At 42.9% G+C, this 12,949-nt stretch overlaps 3 protein-coding genes across 3 annotated transcripts; 2 read left to right on the top strand and 1 right to left on the bottom strand.

Annotated features, from left to right (window-relative positions):
- Positions 1-232: 232 nt before the first annotated feature.
- Positions 233-10,728, top strand: LOC108087246 (glutamyl aminopeptidase). The gene is given in 8 exon segments (XM_017184548.2): positions 233-257; positions 315-340; positions 342-713; positions 1,669-2,039; positions 8,095-9,057; positions 9,121-9,264; positions 9,328-9,819; positions 9,882-10,728. Coding segments are annotated over 8 exon segments (3,054 nt in total). The 5' UTR covers positions 233-247; the 3' UTR covers positions 10,558-10,728.
- LOC108087248 lies at positions 1,070-1,413 on the top strand. Its single transcript, XM_017184549.1, has 2 exons — positions 1,070-1,121; positions 1,183-1,413. Exons 1-2 carry the CDS (start codon positions 1,094-1,096, stop codon positions 1,368-1,370), a joined length of 216 nt encoding a protein of 71 aa, XP_017040038.1. The 5' UTR covers positions 1,070-1,093; the 3' UTR covers positions 1,371-1,413.
- Positions 10,729-11,483: 755 nt separating the features above from the next.
- On the bottom strand, positions 11,484-12,729 carry LOC108087109 (beta-1,3-galactosyltransferase 1-like). The gene is made up of 2 exons (XM_017184291.1): positions 12,624-12,729; positions 11,484-12,558 (listed from the first exon to the last, which is right to left on the bottom strand). The coding sequence occupies exon 2, from the start codon at positions 12,500-12,502 to the stop codon at positions 11,516-11,518; it is 987 nt and encodes a 328-aa protein (XP_017039780.1). The 5' UTR covers positions 12,503-12,558; positions 12,624-12,729; the 3' UTR covers positions 11,484-11,515.
- Between the last annotated feature and the right edge of the window lie 220 nt (positions 12,730-12,949).

Here is a 12,949-nt window from a genome sequence, read left to right as displayed (position 1 = left end):
AAAGCCGATATATGACCTTGTTGTAAACATAAACGTAAAAGACCACAGCGTTATGGTCTAGCATAAACCGATTTTATCTGGTCATGCCGTTCTATATAGTATATAGTCTAGATATCGACCACCAATCTGTATTATCAAGTCCAAATTATAGGGTCAGATTCGCGACTTGCATTCAGTTTCCAATTTGGCTTCCAGCCCAGTGGAAGCAGTCGAGAGTTCTCCGTGAAATAAAAGAGTATCCCTGAAAATGGTTGCCTGTGAGTTTAAAGTAAAGTAACCCAAAAGGACTTGTTACCAATTGAAGTGATTCGCAGGGCTGACGGTCAAGGCAGTGGCCATCTTTTTTGGGCCTGGCCACCACGGCCTTTTGTGTATCCACCATTGTGCTGGCCGTCCAAAATGCGGATTTGGAGAACGATCTACAGGACGCCCTCGATAAAATCGATGCATTGACAGCGGACACCACTTCCACTTCCACGACAACCACCACAGCAAGTCCGAATCCTGGTGATACTACCAGCTCTCCTGCCAGCGGAGGAACCACTGCCAGCGGAGGAACTACTGCCAGCGGAGGAAGCACTGCCAGCGGCGCAACCACTCCCAGTGGAGAAACAACTGCAGGAGAAACAAGCTCTTCCAGTTCCGGAACCACATCCACCACTTCAAACCCCATCTATCCCACTCTGCCCACAGGACTTCCTGATCCTGAACAGGTAAGTGTGCGAGCAATATTATAATAGTTTTACTAAATAGGTACTATTTAATATATCCACTAAACAACTCACACAAGAGGACACCACTTTTTAAATGTATTTTTTTGTACTCAATTTATTAGCTTAGTAAAAAAAACCCCAACGACGGATAGGAAAATTTCCCTGTTGGTCAACTTTGACCATAAAGTCGGCATGGCCACTAATTCCGAATTTATCAAATTTCCGCACAATATATATACATTGGTCATTCCAAGTGCTTATCGCTTGGTAAGCGGGTTTTTTCGTTTTTATCATAATACAAAATCCGTCTACAATTTGGCTAAATTTACGAGTCGCTTAGTTTAGTTTAATACCGGCCAACATAGAGTAAACATCTAAAAATGGGAAACAAAAAGGAAAAGATTAAGGGTAAATATTGAAAAAGAAAGCAGATTGAAAGGAATGAAATGAGAAATATGTATATTCATAGACTGGATCACGGCGGAACGTGTGGCTATATTCTTTGGCCTGCTGTCCACCTGTCTGATTGTTGCTCTCGTAATTGTGGTTGTCCACAGGGATAATTTGTGGATAGAGTTGGACGAGGCCAAGCGGAAGTTGGATGTGCTTGAGGACTACATTCAAAGTTATATGCGAGTTAACATGTCTTACAGATAGTTAAAAGTAAAGGAAATTTAATAAACATCCCTTGCATAATACAGAAAATATGTATATGTATATGTATTAAAAATGATAAAATATGTTAAGCTTTTCCCACTAGCTCATAAATTCTGTTCTTAGTTTCACAATATCCACTGCCTTTATCCCTTAAGTTTAATTATTGCAACGAAGTCCACTTTGTTTACGACGTGACCACAACTTTGCCATTTGGTACCGCTTTCTTATCGCCGCATTGCTCACTTTATAGGGCCATCGATAGTAGGGTGGATATTGACTAATCTTTACAACCCCGCAGATCGAATGGCGCCTGCCCACGGAGCTGACGCCCATCAAGTACAGGTTGTACATTCAGCCCGATCTGACGACCGGAGCCTGCGAGGGCACCGTGTCCATTCAGTTCCAGCTGAACGCGGTCACCAATTTGATCGTCCTGCACGCCAAGGACCTCAATGTGCACAGCATCAGCATCCTGAACATGATGGCGCGCATGCGCGTGGCCATCGATGAGATCAATATGGATGAACGCCGCGAGTTGCTCTTGATTAAGCTGAGGGAGGTGCTCAGTATGAGCAAGGCTTATACTTTATCAGCCAGTTTTGACTGCAATCTGAGCAGCCTGTCGGGCAGCTACATTAGCAACTACACCAATGCCCAAGGGGTTGCAAGGTAAGTTGCTTTAAGAAGTTTTGGTTTATGATAAGGAAAGTCACCTGTCCGCAATTAAGTAAGCTATATTTTACGGTTTTACCGCATCCTTATTTAGCCCCGAATAGGAAAGCTATGTAACGAAATATAAATATTTTTGATGTTGATAACATAGATTAGAAGCTAGAAAATAAGCTTTTAATTAAGCAAACAATTCATTTAAGAATTAATTTTTATCAAGAATTTAAGCCTTTATAAAATTTGTTAAGCAGTATTGGAAAATATTTATTGAGCCTGTTGGGCTAATTAAGATGAATACCCCCAATGCTGGAGTTTACGCTCGTTGGAGGTCCAAAAAAGCCGGTCTCAGCTGATGAGAGAGCTTTCGGGCGAAGCTCAAATGCCGTGGCCGCTTTGGAGCCGCGCTTCAGTTGGAATTTCAAAGCTGAGTGCGTCGGTCGCAAAAGAGCGGGCCGCGTCTTGGAATACGATCTCAATTTCCCGCAGTACGATTCTCGAACCCCCTGCTCCCCCTGCTCCCCCACTCCCGAAAATCTTCCCGGTTTTCTCGTGTGCGCGCCTACGATTTGAATCAAGAATGATAGTTGTCCGCCAATTGCCGTTATCAAATTAGCTGAGAGAATTTTCTCGGACCCGGCAAAGTGACAATTAATGCCATTCGTAGACAAAACGTGACACGAAAAGCTGTGATTCCAACTGTAAATCAAGTAAAAGGCATAGTGCGAATTGCTACGAAAATAATAGATAATAAGTAGATCAATCGAATACCGTTGAGTCCGCTCCAAAAGCTCCGCAACAAACGATCATTGTCACCGCGACCGTTAGGCGATCGCGATTCGAGTTTTAATTGGACGCATTGATGCGGTTACTAATTTTAATATTTGCTGAAATGCGACCACCGGATTCTATGCCAACTTTGACTTTCAGCAGGCAGTGGCAGTCCGGTAAACAACCAGCCATCGCGAGCTGGCCAAGAGAACTCCACATGGCTGAATCAAACAGGTTGCACCGCTCCCCGTTTTTCGTCCCACCATTTGGCCCGCTGCAAACAGGCTTGAAGCCGAATGCATACATAGTTCACTTGCCGCGCAAGTTCTTGGCCTTAAATCGGCCACTGTCGCTGCACTGGAAATAACAGTTGTGCCTAACAAAAGATTTGAAGTACTTTGGTTATCAAAATAACTGAAATCATTTTACTCACTGTAGTATCACTTCAGTATTCTGCACATCAACCCACCTAAATCAGTGATTTCATTTGCATTCCGTCAAGATAAAGACAACACCTAAGTATTCAACTCTGATAATAGAAATTCACTGTTATAACGATTTCATTTTAAAATGTTTTATAAATCTGAGCTCTGCGTTCATGAGAAATGTAGTTTTTATCTGAGATACTTATATCAGGTTATTGGAAATGTTTGCAGTGTTTGTTTGCAGTGTATCTAGCTGTTGCCTGGCTGTTGACCAAGAAATGCGTCGTGTTTACATCTCCAATGCGGCGGATACTCAATGGCCGCTGAGAAAATACTTTCTTCCAAAAGCCGAAACAAAATGGGTCGACATCATTGACTGGCAAGCAACTTGTTGTCATAGTATTCTTCCCCCCTCCGTTTCTCTCTGTGTTTTCTCGTTTTGTTTTGTTCTTGAAAGTTCAGCCGAAGCTCAGTGGTCAAACCTTTTTTCATTTTCATTGACACTGATTTCTTTTTTGTTCTCCTGGGCGAAATAGAAATTCTGCTCAAGTGTGGGAAAGAACCTTCGAAAGTGTAAGGTTTTTAATTGGATTTGTATGCTAATAATTAAAATTAATTGCTGTTGACGGAATTGATTAGGACTTTGGCACCTTTTGTGGGGTGTAAATTACGCACTTAGACAGTTTTTAAGTTCATTGCTCCATAAATTATTTTTTTATGTTTGAGATTTCCTTTTTAACTCAATGAACGCCTATTTGTATTTATATTTGACTTATTGATTGACAAGTTCTTTCAATGAAGCGGGCTGTTTGTTATTTTTAAATAAATAAAAAATGTTTATGATGATACGGATTGACTTTTAGTGAAAAATTCTAGTGCTTGTAATTCGATATAAATATTATTAAGTGTTTACTAGTATAGGGATATTGATAAATATACTTTTTAATAGAGCCCTTAAATCCAAAAATATATCGTAATACTATATGTATGTTTGCGAAGGCTAAAATTTCCTAAGCGAATTTGATAGTCTACCTTTGTTGGAAATGATGCAACCCTTTGATTGATAGTAAATTTATTTCGCATTCCGTTAACCCCAAACATGCAAATTGTGGCAATCATTTCTTTGTCCACCTATCTGCGCCTAATTTATTGTTTTTATTTTAATTTTTTCTTTGTGAATATCGTAAATTGCAGGCACGTATAGACGACCTTTGTCAAGTGTCATCCCATCGCGGGTGTTATGGGTTGTTTTTCGAACTTCTCTGGTTGATGTTTTGTGTTTTGGGTGTTTTTGGGGCGCACTTGTCACGTAAACCGATTTGCATTTTTGTGGCTATTACTCGGCGACTTTGTGTATTGTGAAAGTTATGACCTTAAAAAGCCCGAAGAACGTGTTTCAAATAAAAGCTTTCCATTTCAAATTCTCAAAATTGAATGCAATTGTTATCTCAAGTTAAAATAATTCTTAACCTGTTGTTTTAAATAAAAGGATTCAGAAATTGAAAAAAAAATCTTTTTAGGTGAAATTTATAATTTGTTGATTTGAGTAATATAATTTTTTAGCACGACTGAAATACAATGTAGTACTGAGATTCTAACGCCTTGTTAATTCGTTCTACATGCACTCGACTTGGTTTTCAAAGAAGTAAAAAATTATGCGACTCATTAGCGAAGCATGAGAACTGTTATGTTTATGGATTGTGCCCCCGCGATCTTCGCTTCATCGGCTTTAGAATGCGAAGAGATCCACGTTTGTGCAATGGGGTGTGTCCGATTGCCTCGTGGAAGTTGCAGATATATACATACATATATATATATGTTTGTATGCTCTAGAGAAGAGCCACCAGCTGCCATTGTCTGCAGATCTTCTGGCTGTATTTTTCAGCCGCTCATGAGGTGGTAGTCATGCAATTCGGTTGCCGGCGATGTGCGGTGGCTTTGTGCGATGCTCGCTCCCTAATTGAGTCAGCATTACATCATCCGCGGAAGATGCGAGGAGGTGGGCCATGGGTATCGGAGACAATTGCCCGGCGGCTGGTGAAAATTAGCATATTCTGCAGTCTCGAATTCCTCATTTCGCACAATTTAAACTGAATGCCGTTCGGGTGTATGCGATGATTCGTGTGATACTGCAGCTCCATCGCATATTGTTCTCTTTTAATGTATGTATGCCTTGGCTGGAGTACTCCTACGTCCTGACATAATTGTCAAAACACAAGCCATGGATCTCGACTCTGCGGCCAATTCAATTCATTTCCCTTGCTAATAATGGCATCTGCAGTTTCTTCCCATCGCAGAAAACTCCGCAGATTTGTGCAACAAAGTCGTATATCTGGCCGGTAAATTGACAGGCAAAAAGCCAACAACCTTTTGCGATCCGTCAATCAATTGTACACGGAAAGAAAATTGATACACTTTAATGAAATGATCGTTTTATTAATGGTGATGTTAACAAGGAGAAAATGTATATTTTTATTGTATTATAATGTAATAGGTTTCTGCTTCATTGGTTGGAAGAAGTTATCTGTCAAAATATATTGACTTATTAACTTATCGAATCGATTTTATCAGCACTGAGTTATGCTAGTTATTTGATATCTTTCTTGTCGTGTAAAGACGCCTCTATAGAAAGTGGACTGTGGTGGCCGTATCATTGCAACAAGCCCGGGGATTCGATTGCAACTCTTTGCGGTTAGCGAGCCTAATTCCAACACAAACTTCACTAAAAAATGGCTTCGAGTATTTGTAGTAACAATTTCACGAAATGACCAACTTTATTACGTGACCGCTCGCGGGGATTGGGGGACAAAAATTACAGGCGTTTGATTGATCTGTAGCGGGAAAAATTGAGGCAATCTCCACCTGGAGATGGAGCGAAATGTGACGGAAGCTGAGCTGCCCCGCCTCCTGCTGCCGACACCATAAAAGCCGGGCAAATAAACCCCGGCTTGTTTATAAGCTGCTCGGAGATTATAACAAAAAAAAGTGATGATGGCAACGGCGACGCATGTAATTCAGTACGCGGCTTTTTATGAGGCTCTCGAATTACCTCTCCGATGACACAATAGATTTGATGGAGTTGTAGCATTTGGGGGGAACCTCAGTTCGTGATAAAACTACAGTTAAAGTGAAGCTAACTGATCGCGGTAGTGACTTTAAAAATAAGAGAGAACTCCAAAGTAATGTTCCCAAGTGATTTATAGCTCTAGAACGCCGAGTCAAACCGAACCCAACCCAGTGTAAATAAGTCTTTAAAGTAAACAAATATATAAACAAAGAAGTTGGAAAAACGCAGCATGTATGCAGCGAAAAACGTCCGCCCGCGCAGCAGTCTCTCCACAGATGATAATCATCGGATCAAGGACACCAATCGACCGCACAAGGCTCCCAGCAATACGATCCTTACTTTGGCGGCCTTCTGCGTCTTCCTGCTGGTCCTCTGTGGCTTCCTGCTGGGCGCCCTCGTCTACGTGGGCAAGAATATAGCCGAGGAGCACCAGAGGCAGCAGCAGAATGCGAATGCATCCCAGTGGGCCTTGAACTCCACCATCCGCACGGTTTACGTGGACCGGGACCAGTTGCTATCAACAAAACCCATTCTCAGTGTGCTCTCAGGTTCGTTTTTGGATGGGGAAAATCATTTGAATTGAGCAGAGAGAACAGAACAGGCAGGGGTCATTTATTGGAAAAAATTAATGGACATCACCAGATTGCATTGAAAAATTAACATTTAAGGATTAAGGATGTTATTAAATTTGATAACACAGTCCAAAGAATAATGTTCACTTGAATACGATTTAAATATTATAGAAAATATTCACAAATATTTGTTTTTACTGTCAAATTGTAAATATCATTCAAATTTATGCAAGGAAAATTTATAAGTAACATAAAATCATGTTTGAATTTGGCGCGCTTCTTCTACGGTAAAAAAATACCAAATGGGGCTATCCAAGTTCTGCACCTTTTTTGGGGGTTCTGAAGTACATGCCATTACTCGGCATATTTTGTAAACATATATTGACCCACTGTCACACTGTTCTTAGCTTTTTATGAGACTGATAGCTAGTAGATTAAAAATATTAAGGTTTTTGGGTCTCCAACGACTAATAAGTGATTATTAAACCGTTCATCATAACCAGATAATCGTGTTCACACCACGCAAGTTCCAGCCAGCAGAAAATCAAGTGTAATGGCCACCTTGGCGCCCGCCGTTAAAGCCGCTAGCAAAGTGCTCCAAAATCTGGGATTCCGGCTGCCCAAGCAGATTAAACCGAGCAAGTACCGCGTTCACTTGCGACCCGATCTCGACCGGAAGAACTACTCCGGAAACATAAGCATCAGCTTGCAGGTCCTGGAACCCATCGCCTTCATTCCGGTCCATATCAAGCAACTGAATGTGAGCACCGTCGAGGTCAAGCACCTGGATGAATCGGGTGCTCCGCTCAAGGACATAACACCCTCGCTGACTTTCGCTCATCCTGAGTTCGAGTACTGGGTCACCGAGTTTGAACAGCCTTTGGAAGCGGGAAACTACTCGTTGCGCCTGAACTTCAGTGGATCGCTCACGGATCGGATTACGGGAATGTACCAGAGCTCCTACTTGGACAAGCTCAAGAACCGCTCCAGGTAGCAAAGCTACTAACTATTTCGATCCCAGCATGTCCCCCACTAACCTAGTAATTAAAAAAAATACCACTATAAGTTTTGTTATAAGTACATATGAGTATATTCTTTAAAAATTCAAAAATGAAATATCAATTTAATCCTATAACTACAAATCAAACTAACTATGTAGTTCTGTTAACTGTTTATCCATTTTAAAATGTTCTTAACTTACAATCCCTTTTATTCCTTTTTAGATCGATTGTGAGCACCAAGTTCGAACCCACCTATGCCCGCTTGGCCTTCCCATGCTTCGATGAGCCCGCTCTTAAGGCCCAGTTCACCATCACGGTGGCCCGTCCCTCTGGCGATGAGTACCATGTGCTTTCTAACATGCCGGTGGCCAGCGAATATGTGGATGGCGACCTCACCGAGGTGACATTCGCGGAAACATATCCCATGAGCACATACTTGGCTGCCTTTGTGGTGTCCGATTTTGATTATAAAACGACCACCGTGGAGGGAACCAGCATCGAACTCAGGGTTTATGCCCCACCAGCTCAGGTGGAGAAGACCCAGTACGCTTTGGAGACTGCAGCCGGAGTAACCGCCTACTACATCAGCTACTTCAATACCTCATACCCTCTACCCAAATTGGATCTTGTGGCTATTCCTGATTTCGTGTCCGGAGCCATGGAGAACTGGGGATTGGTGACCTTCCGGGAGACGGCTCTCCTCTACGATGAATCCACCAGTTCCAGCGTGAACAAGCAACGCGTGGCCGTCGTGGTGGCTCATGAGTTGGCACACCAGTGGTTCGGCAACCTGGTGACCATGAACTGGTGGAGCGATCTCTGGCTGAACGAGGGATTCGCCTCCTTCGTCGAGTACAAGGGCGTGAAGCAGATGCATCCCGACTGGGACATGGACAATCAGTTTGTGATCGAGGAACTGCATCCGGTGCTGACCATTGATGCCACCTTGGCCTCCCATCCGATTGTCAAGGCCATTGAGAGTCCGGCCGAGATCACCGAGTACTTCGATACCATCACTTACTCCAAGGGAGCCGCCTTGGTTCGCATGCTGGAATATCTGGTGGGCGAGCCCAAGCTGAGGAACGCCACCACCCGCTATCTGATTCGTCATATTTACAGCACTGCCACCACCGAGGATTACCTCACTGCCGTCGAGGAGGAGGAGGGACTCGACTTTGATGTGAAGTACGTATTATACTTCTAAGCAATGTTCTGTATAATCTAATTTATTTCTGCTGTTTCTTGCAGACTGATCATGCAAACCTGGACGGAGCAGATGGGTCTGCCAGTTGTTCAGGTCGAGAAGAGTGGAAATACCTATAAGCTCACACAGAAGCGCTTCCTGGCCAACGAGGATGACTACGCAGCTGAAGCGGAAGCTTCTTCCTTCAAGTAAGTCTATACATATATGTATATAAAGCACTGATTTCTGATCTTATTGATTTCTTTCAACAGCTACCGTTGGTCTATCCCCATCACCTACACGAGCAGCTTGGACAGTGAAGTGAAATCCACGATCTTCAACCACAACGACAACGAGCTTAGCATTGAGCTTACGGGCGACGCCACTTGGATCAAGTTCAACAAGGATCAGGTTGGCTACTACCGGGTAAACTATGCGGAGGAGCAGTGGGCAGCCCTCACCAATGCGCTTAAGACGTCCCGAGAAACCTTCAGCACCGCCGATCGTGCTCATCTGCTGAACGATGCCAACACTCTGGCGGCTGCCGGACAGCTGAACTACTCCGTGGCTTTGGACCTGAGCACTTATTTGGAGAGCGAACAGGATTATGTTCCCTGGAGCGTGGGAACTGCTTCTTTTGCAACTCTGAGGAATCGTGTCTACTATACTGACCTGTATAGCAACTTCACCACCTACGCACTCAAGCTGCTAACGCCAATTGTGGAGAGCGTTACCTTCACCGTGGGCACTGATCATCTGGAGAAGTAAAAAAAAAATTGTGTTTAAACTTCAATATTCAGATTCACCAAATTTTCTATCTTTACAGCCGCCTTCGCATCAAGGTGTTGAGCTCTGCCTGCAGCTTGGGACACGAGAGCTCGCTGCAACAAGCAACGACCCTGTTTAACCAGTGGCTGGCCAGTCCGGAAACCCGACCCAGTCCGGATATCCGGGACGTGGTCTACTACTACGGCCTGCAGCAGGTGAACACGGAGGCTGCCTGGGATCAGGTGTGGCAGCTGTACCTAAACGAGACCGACGCCCAGGAGAAGCTGAAGCTGATGAACTGCTTGGCTTCCGTGCGGGTTCCGTGGATCCTAAACCGCTACATCCTCTGGGCCTGGGACGAGACCAACGTGCGCCGTCAGGATTACTTCACGCTGCTCGGCTACATCTCCACCAATCCGGTGGGTCAGAGCCTGGTGTGGGACTATGTGCGCGAGAACTGGCAGCAGCTGGTGGAGCGATTCGGCATCAATGAGCGCACCTTGGGTCGCCTGATCCCCACGATCACTGCCCGCTTCTCCACGGAAACGAAGCTGGAGGAGATGCAGGAGTTCTTCATCAAGTATCCCGAGGCGGGAGCCGGAACTACTGCCCGCCAGCAGGCATTGGAAACGGTCAAGTCCAACATCAAGTGGCTGTCGGTGAACAAGGCCCAAGTCGGCGAATGGTTGGCCAACTACGCCCAGCAGTCCGCCGTCACCAATCGCATTCAGTGAGTCGCCAATTTGGCCACTTGCACCCTGTAAAATATCAATATTGTAAAAACTACCAATGGAATTGAACATAGTCTTAGCTAACTAGTGCAGCAATTGCATTTCAATTGTGAACGAAGAATTGTGAATGCTTATGATATTTTTGAAGAAAATACAAGACAAAAACTTATCTAACTTAAATGTTTGCACAAGTGGGAAAATAGTGAACTTGAGAGAGTTTTAGTCTGCCGTGTACAAATAAAATTATCTATGTTTCCAAGTTTCAGCGATATAAGCCAAATTTTTGTTTCGTGATTTGTTGAAGTTTATAATATAATCCATGTGTCATTTGGAAAAAGCAAAACCAATATTAATGTAATGCAACAGATATTTTATTCAGTAAACATTTCCGGCGATTTCTGTCCAAAAAAAGTGCCAAGAGTGCAAAGGAACCTCTTCACGCTGTAGTGGCAGTGGTTTGTACGTTAGCCCATGGACACAGTACAGACCTCAGCAAACAACCGACGAGGGAGTAGCCGGCCTCAGTGGACGGAGTGCCAAGCAACATGATCGTGGCAACTGCTAGGATCGTCATCAGAAAAGTGTAGAACTCCATGGTCACTCGGTAGATGTTTAACTGAGGAGTAATCCCAATGGATCGTAATTTATACTTTGCTGGCTTTTAAAAGCCCTTCTCCAGATGGGAAACTTTATAAATGTTATTTGTGGTTACTCACAAATATTTGCAGTCTTTTGTATTAGGCTACTGAAAGGGCCATATAGACTCATCAGTAAATATGGAATTATCTTACAAACTACAGCGTTCTGCGAAGAAGTTTATTAACAGCACTTTTTGATACAACCATTCTTGATAATTGATACAAAAACCTTCAAAAACTGTGCAATCAATCCAATGATTCCATTCTGTTTTAAACAAACAAATATGTATTAAAATTGTCATCTTTATTGCAGAACTTTAACCTCATCTGTCAGATTTAAGATGCAACGGACATTTTATGCTGTAGTTCGATACGAATTCCCACAGCACATGCATAGCTGTTCCATCTGACTTTTGCAAAATGATGGTTTGTTTATAAGCACACGGATATCGTGAGGAATATATAGCAAAAAGTGCGTTGTGCATAGGAACTATCTGCGCCCGCTTTGCACAGATCCCAGTGACGTAGATGTCCTCCATGTGGACAATTTTCGACTGCATGGCAGCCACATACAATCGCTGCACCACATCCATGGACATGAGGTAGCCTCCTCCGGATAGACAAACTGGATACCGATTGTTCGGAAACATATAGTAGGGCATATAAGATTTGCTACTCGAATCTTTTAGAGGTCGCGCCTCCAACCGTTTCAACCCGAGAAGAATTTCGCTAGTGGCAGAAAGTCTGGATTGATGCTTCAAGGGTTGACGCTTGGAGTTAATAATAACAGGTACAGTGCCTCCAAGTAAAATGTGAACAAGATTGGGAACATTTACAAAGGTGTCGTCATCTGCCTTGAGAACAAAAGCAGTTGTGCTATAACACCTATTATTCACGTTTTTGAGACCCATCACAGTTTTAAGAGTCAGGTTATTGTAGCTATCAATAAAAGATTCCTGAATGATATCGTTGTGTCGATCGGACTCCACTTGGAGTTCCCTCAAGGATTTGAAATCCCTACTCCTTCCAGTTATAAACACTACTCTTACAGAAGCCAAAAGGTTATTATCTTGCTTCGTAAGATATTCGGCATAGCGTTGTATGCGACTTTTTCTTGGAGGATAATACATTCCTTTCAGATGTCCATGCAGTTGGAAAAAGACTGGGTAATTAAAGACGGATGTGTTTCCCCAGGTTTCCCGAATTTCCTGGCGTCTCATAGAGTTGTTAACAGCTGACTCTACTACAATAAGCAAAAAGGTTTTCTCTGCACAGAAATTACGAGGAATTATTGTGGCAGTGTCGTCCATTGGCCAAATGTAATCTCTTAAGTCAAGGGAACCAGTAGGCCAGTCTGAAATTTGATCTGAAAAAAACAATCGATTAGGAATTATTCGGTTTAGTACAGCGACATTTATTTTATTTACTTACCTAATCTGTTGTCGTACTTATAAATCCTGTACCCATTAATAAATGCATCAAGTAGAAGGAGGCAACAAAGAACTCGAAATCGTTTCAACTTAGGCTTAAAAAATAAAATTGCGTATCTCCTCAGCTTTAGATTAGTTGTCATAATGAACGTCTCCTACAAATACTGTTTAGATAATGCAAGTTAGCGACTGCCTAGCTCAAGTTAATGCCAGAGTGAAGTTGTTCAATATTTGCTTACTGTCTGTAGGGTATTGTGCATATTATAATTGTCAATTGGTTGCAATACAATACATTTATGTGGCATGTGGCATAAATGTACATAAAGT

This window comes from Drosophila ficusphila, unplaced genomic scaffold (assembly GCF_018152265.1).
Source record: "Drosophila ficusphila isolate 14025-0441.05 unplaced genomic scaffold, ASM1815226v1 contig_791, whole genome shotgun sequence".
NCBI classification, from domain to species: Eukaryota; Metazoa; Arthropoda; class Insecta; order Diptera; family Drosophilidae; genus Drosophila; species Drosophila ficusphila.
Note: the sequence above shows the minus strand (reverse complement) of the source record. Positions and strands in the feature narration are given on the sequence as shown.

Bases quoted from the DNA above. Each gene is read 5' to 3' on its own strand.
- LOC108087248 (XM_017184549.1), top strand. From the start codon at position 1,094: ATGGGAAACAAAAAGGAAAAGATTAAGG. The intron at 1,122-1,182 runs GTAAATATTGAA...GTATATTCATAG, and splicing joins CAAAAAGGAAAAGATTAAGG to ACTGGATCACGGCGGAACGT.
- LOC108087109 (XM_017184291.1), bottom strand. From the start codon at position 12,502: ATGGACGACACTGCCACAATAATTCCTCGTAATTTCTGTGCAGAGAAA.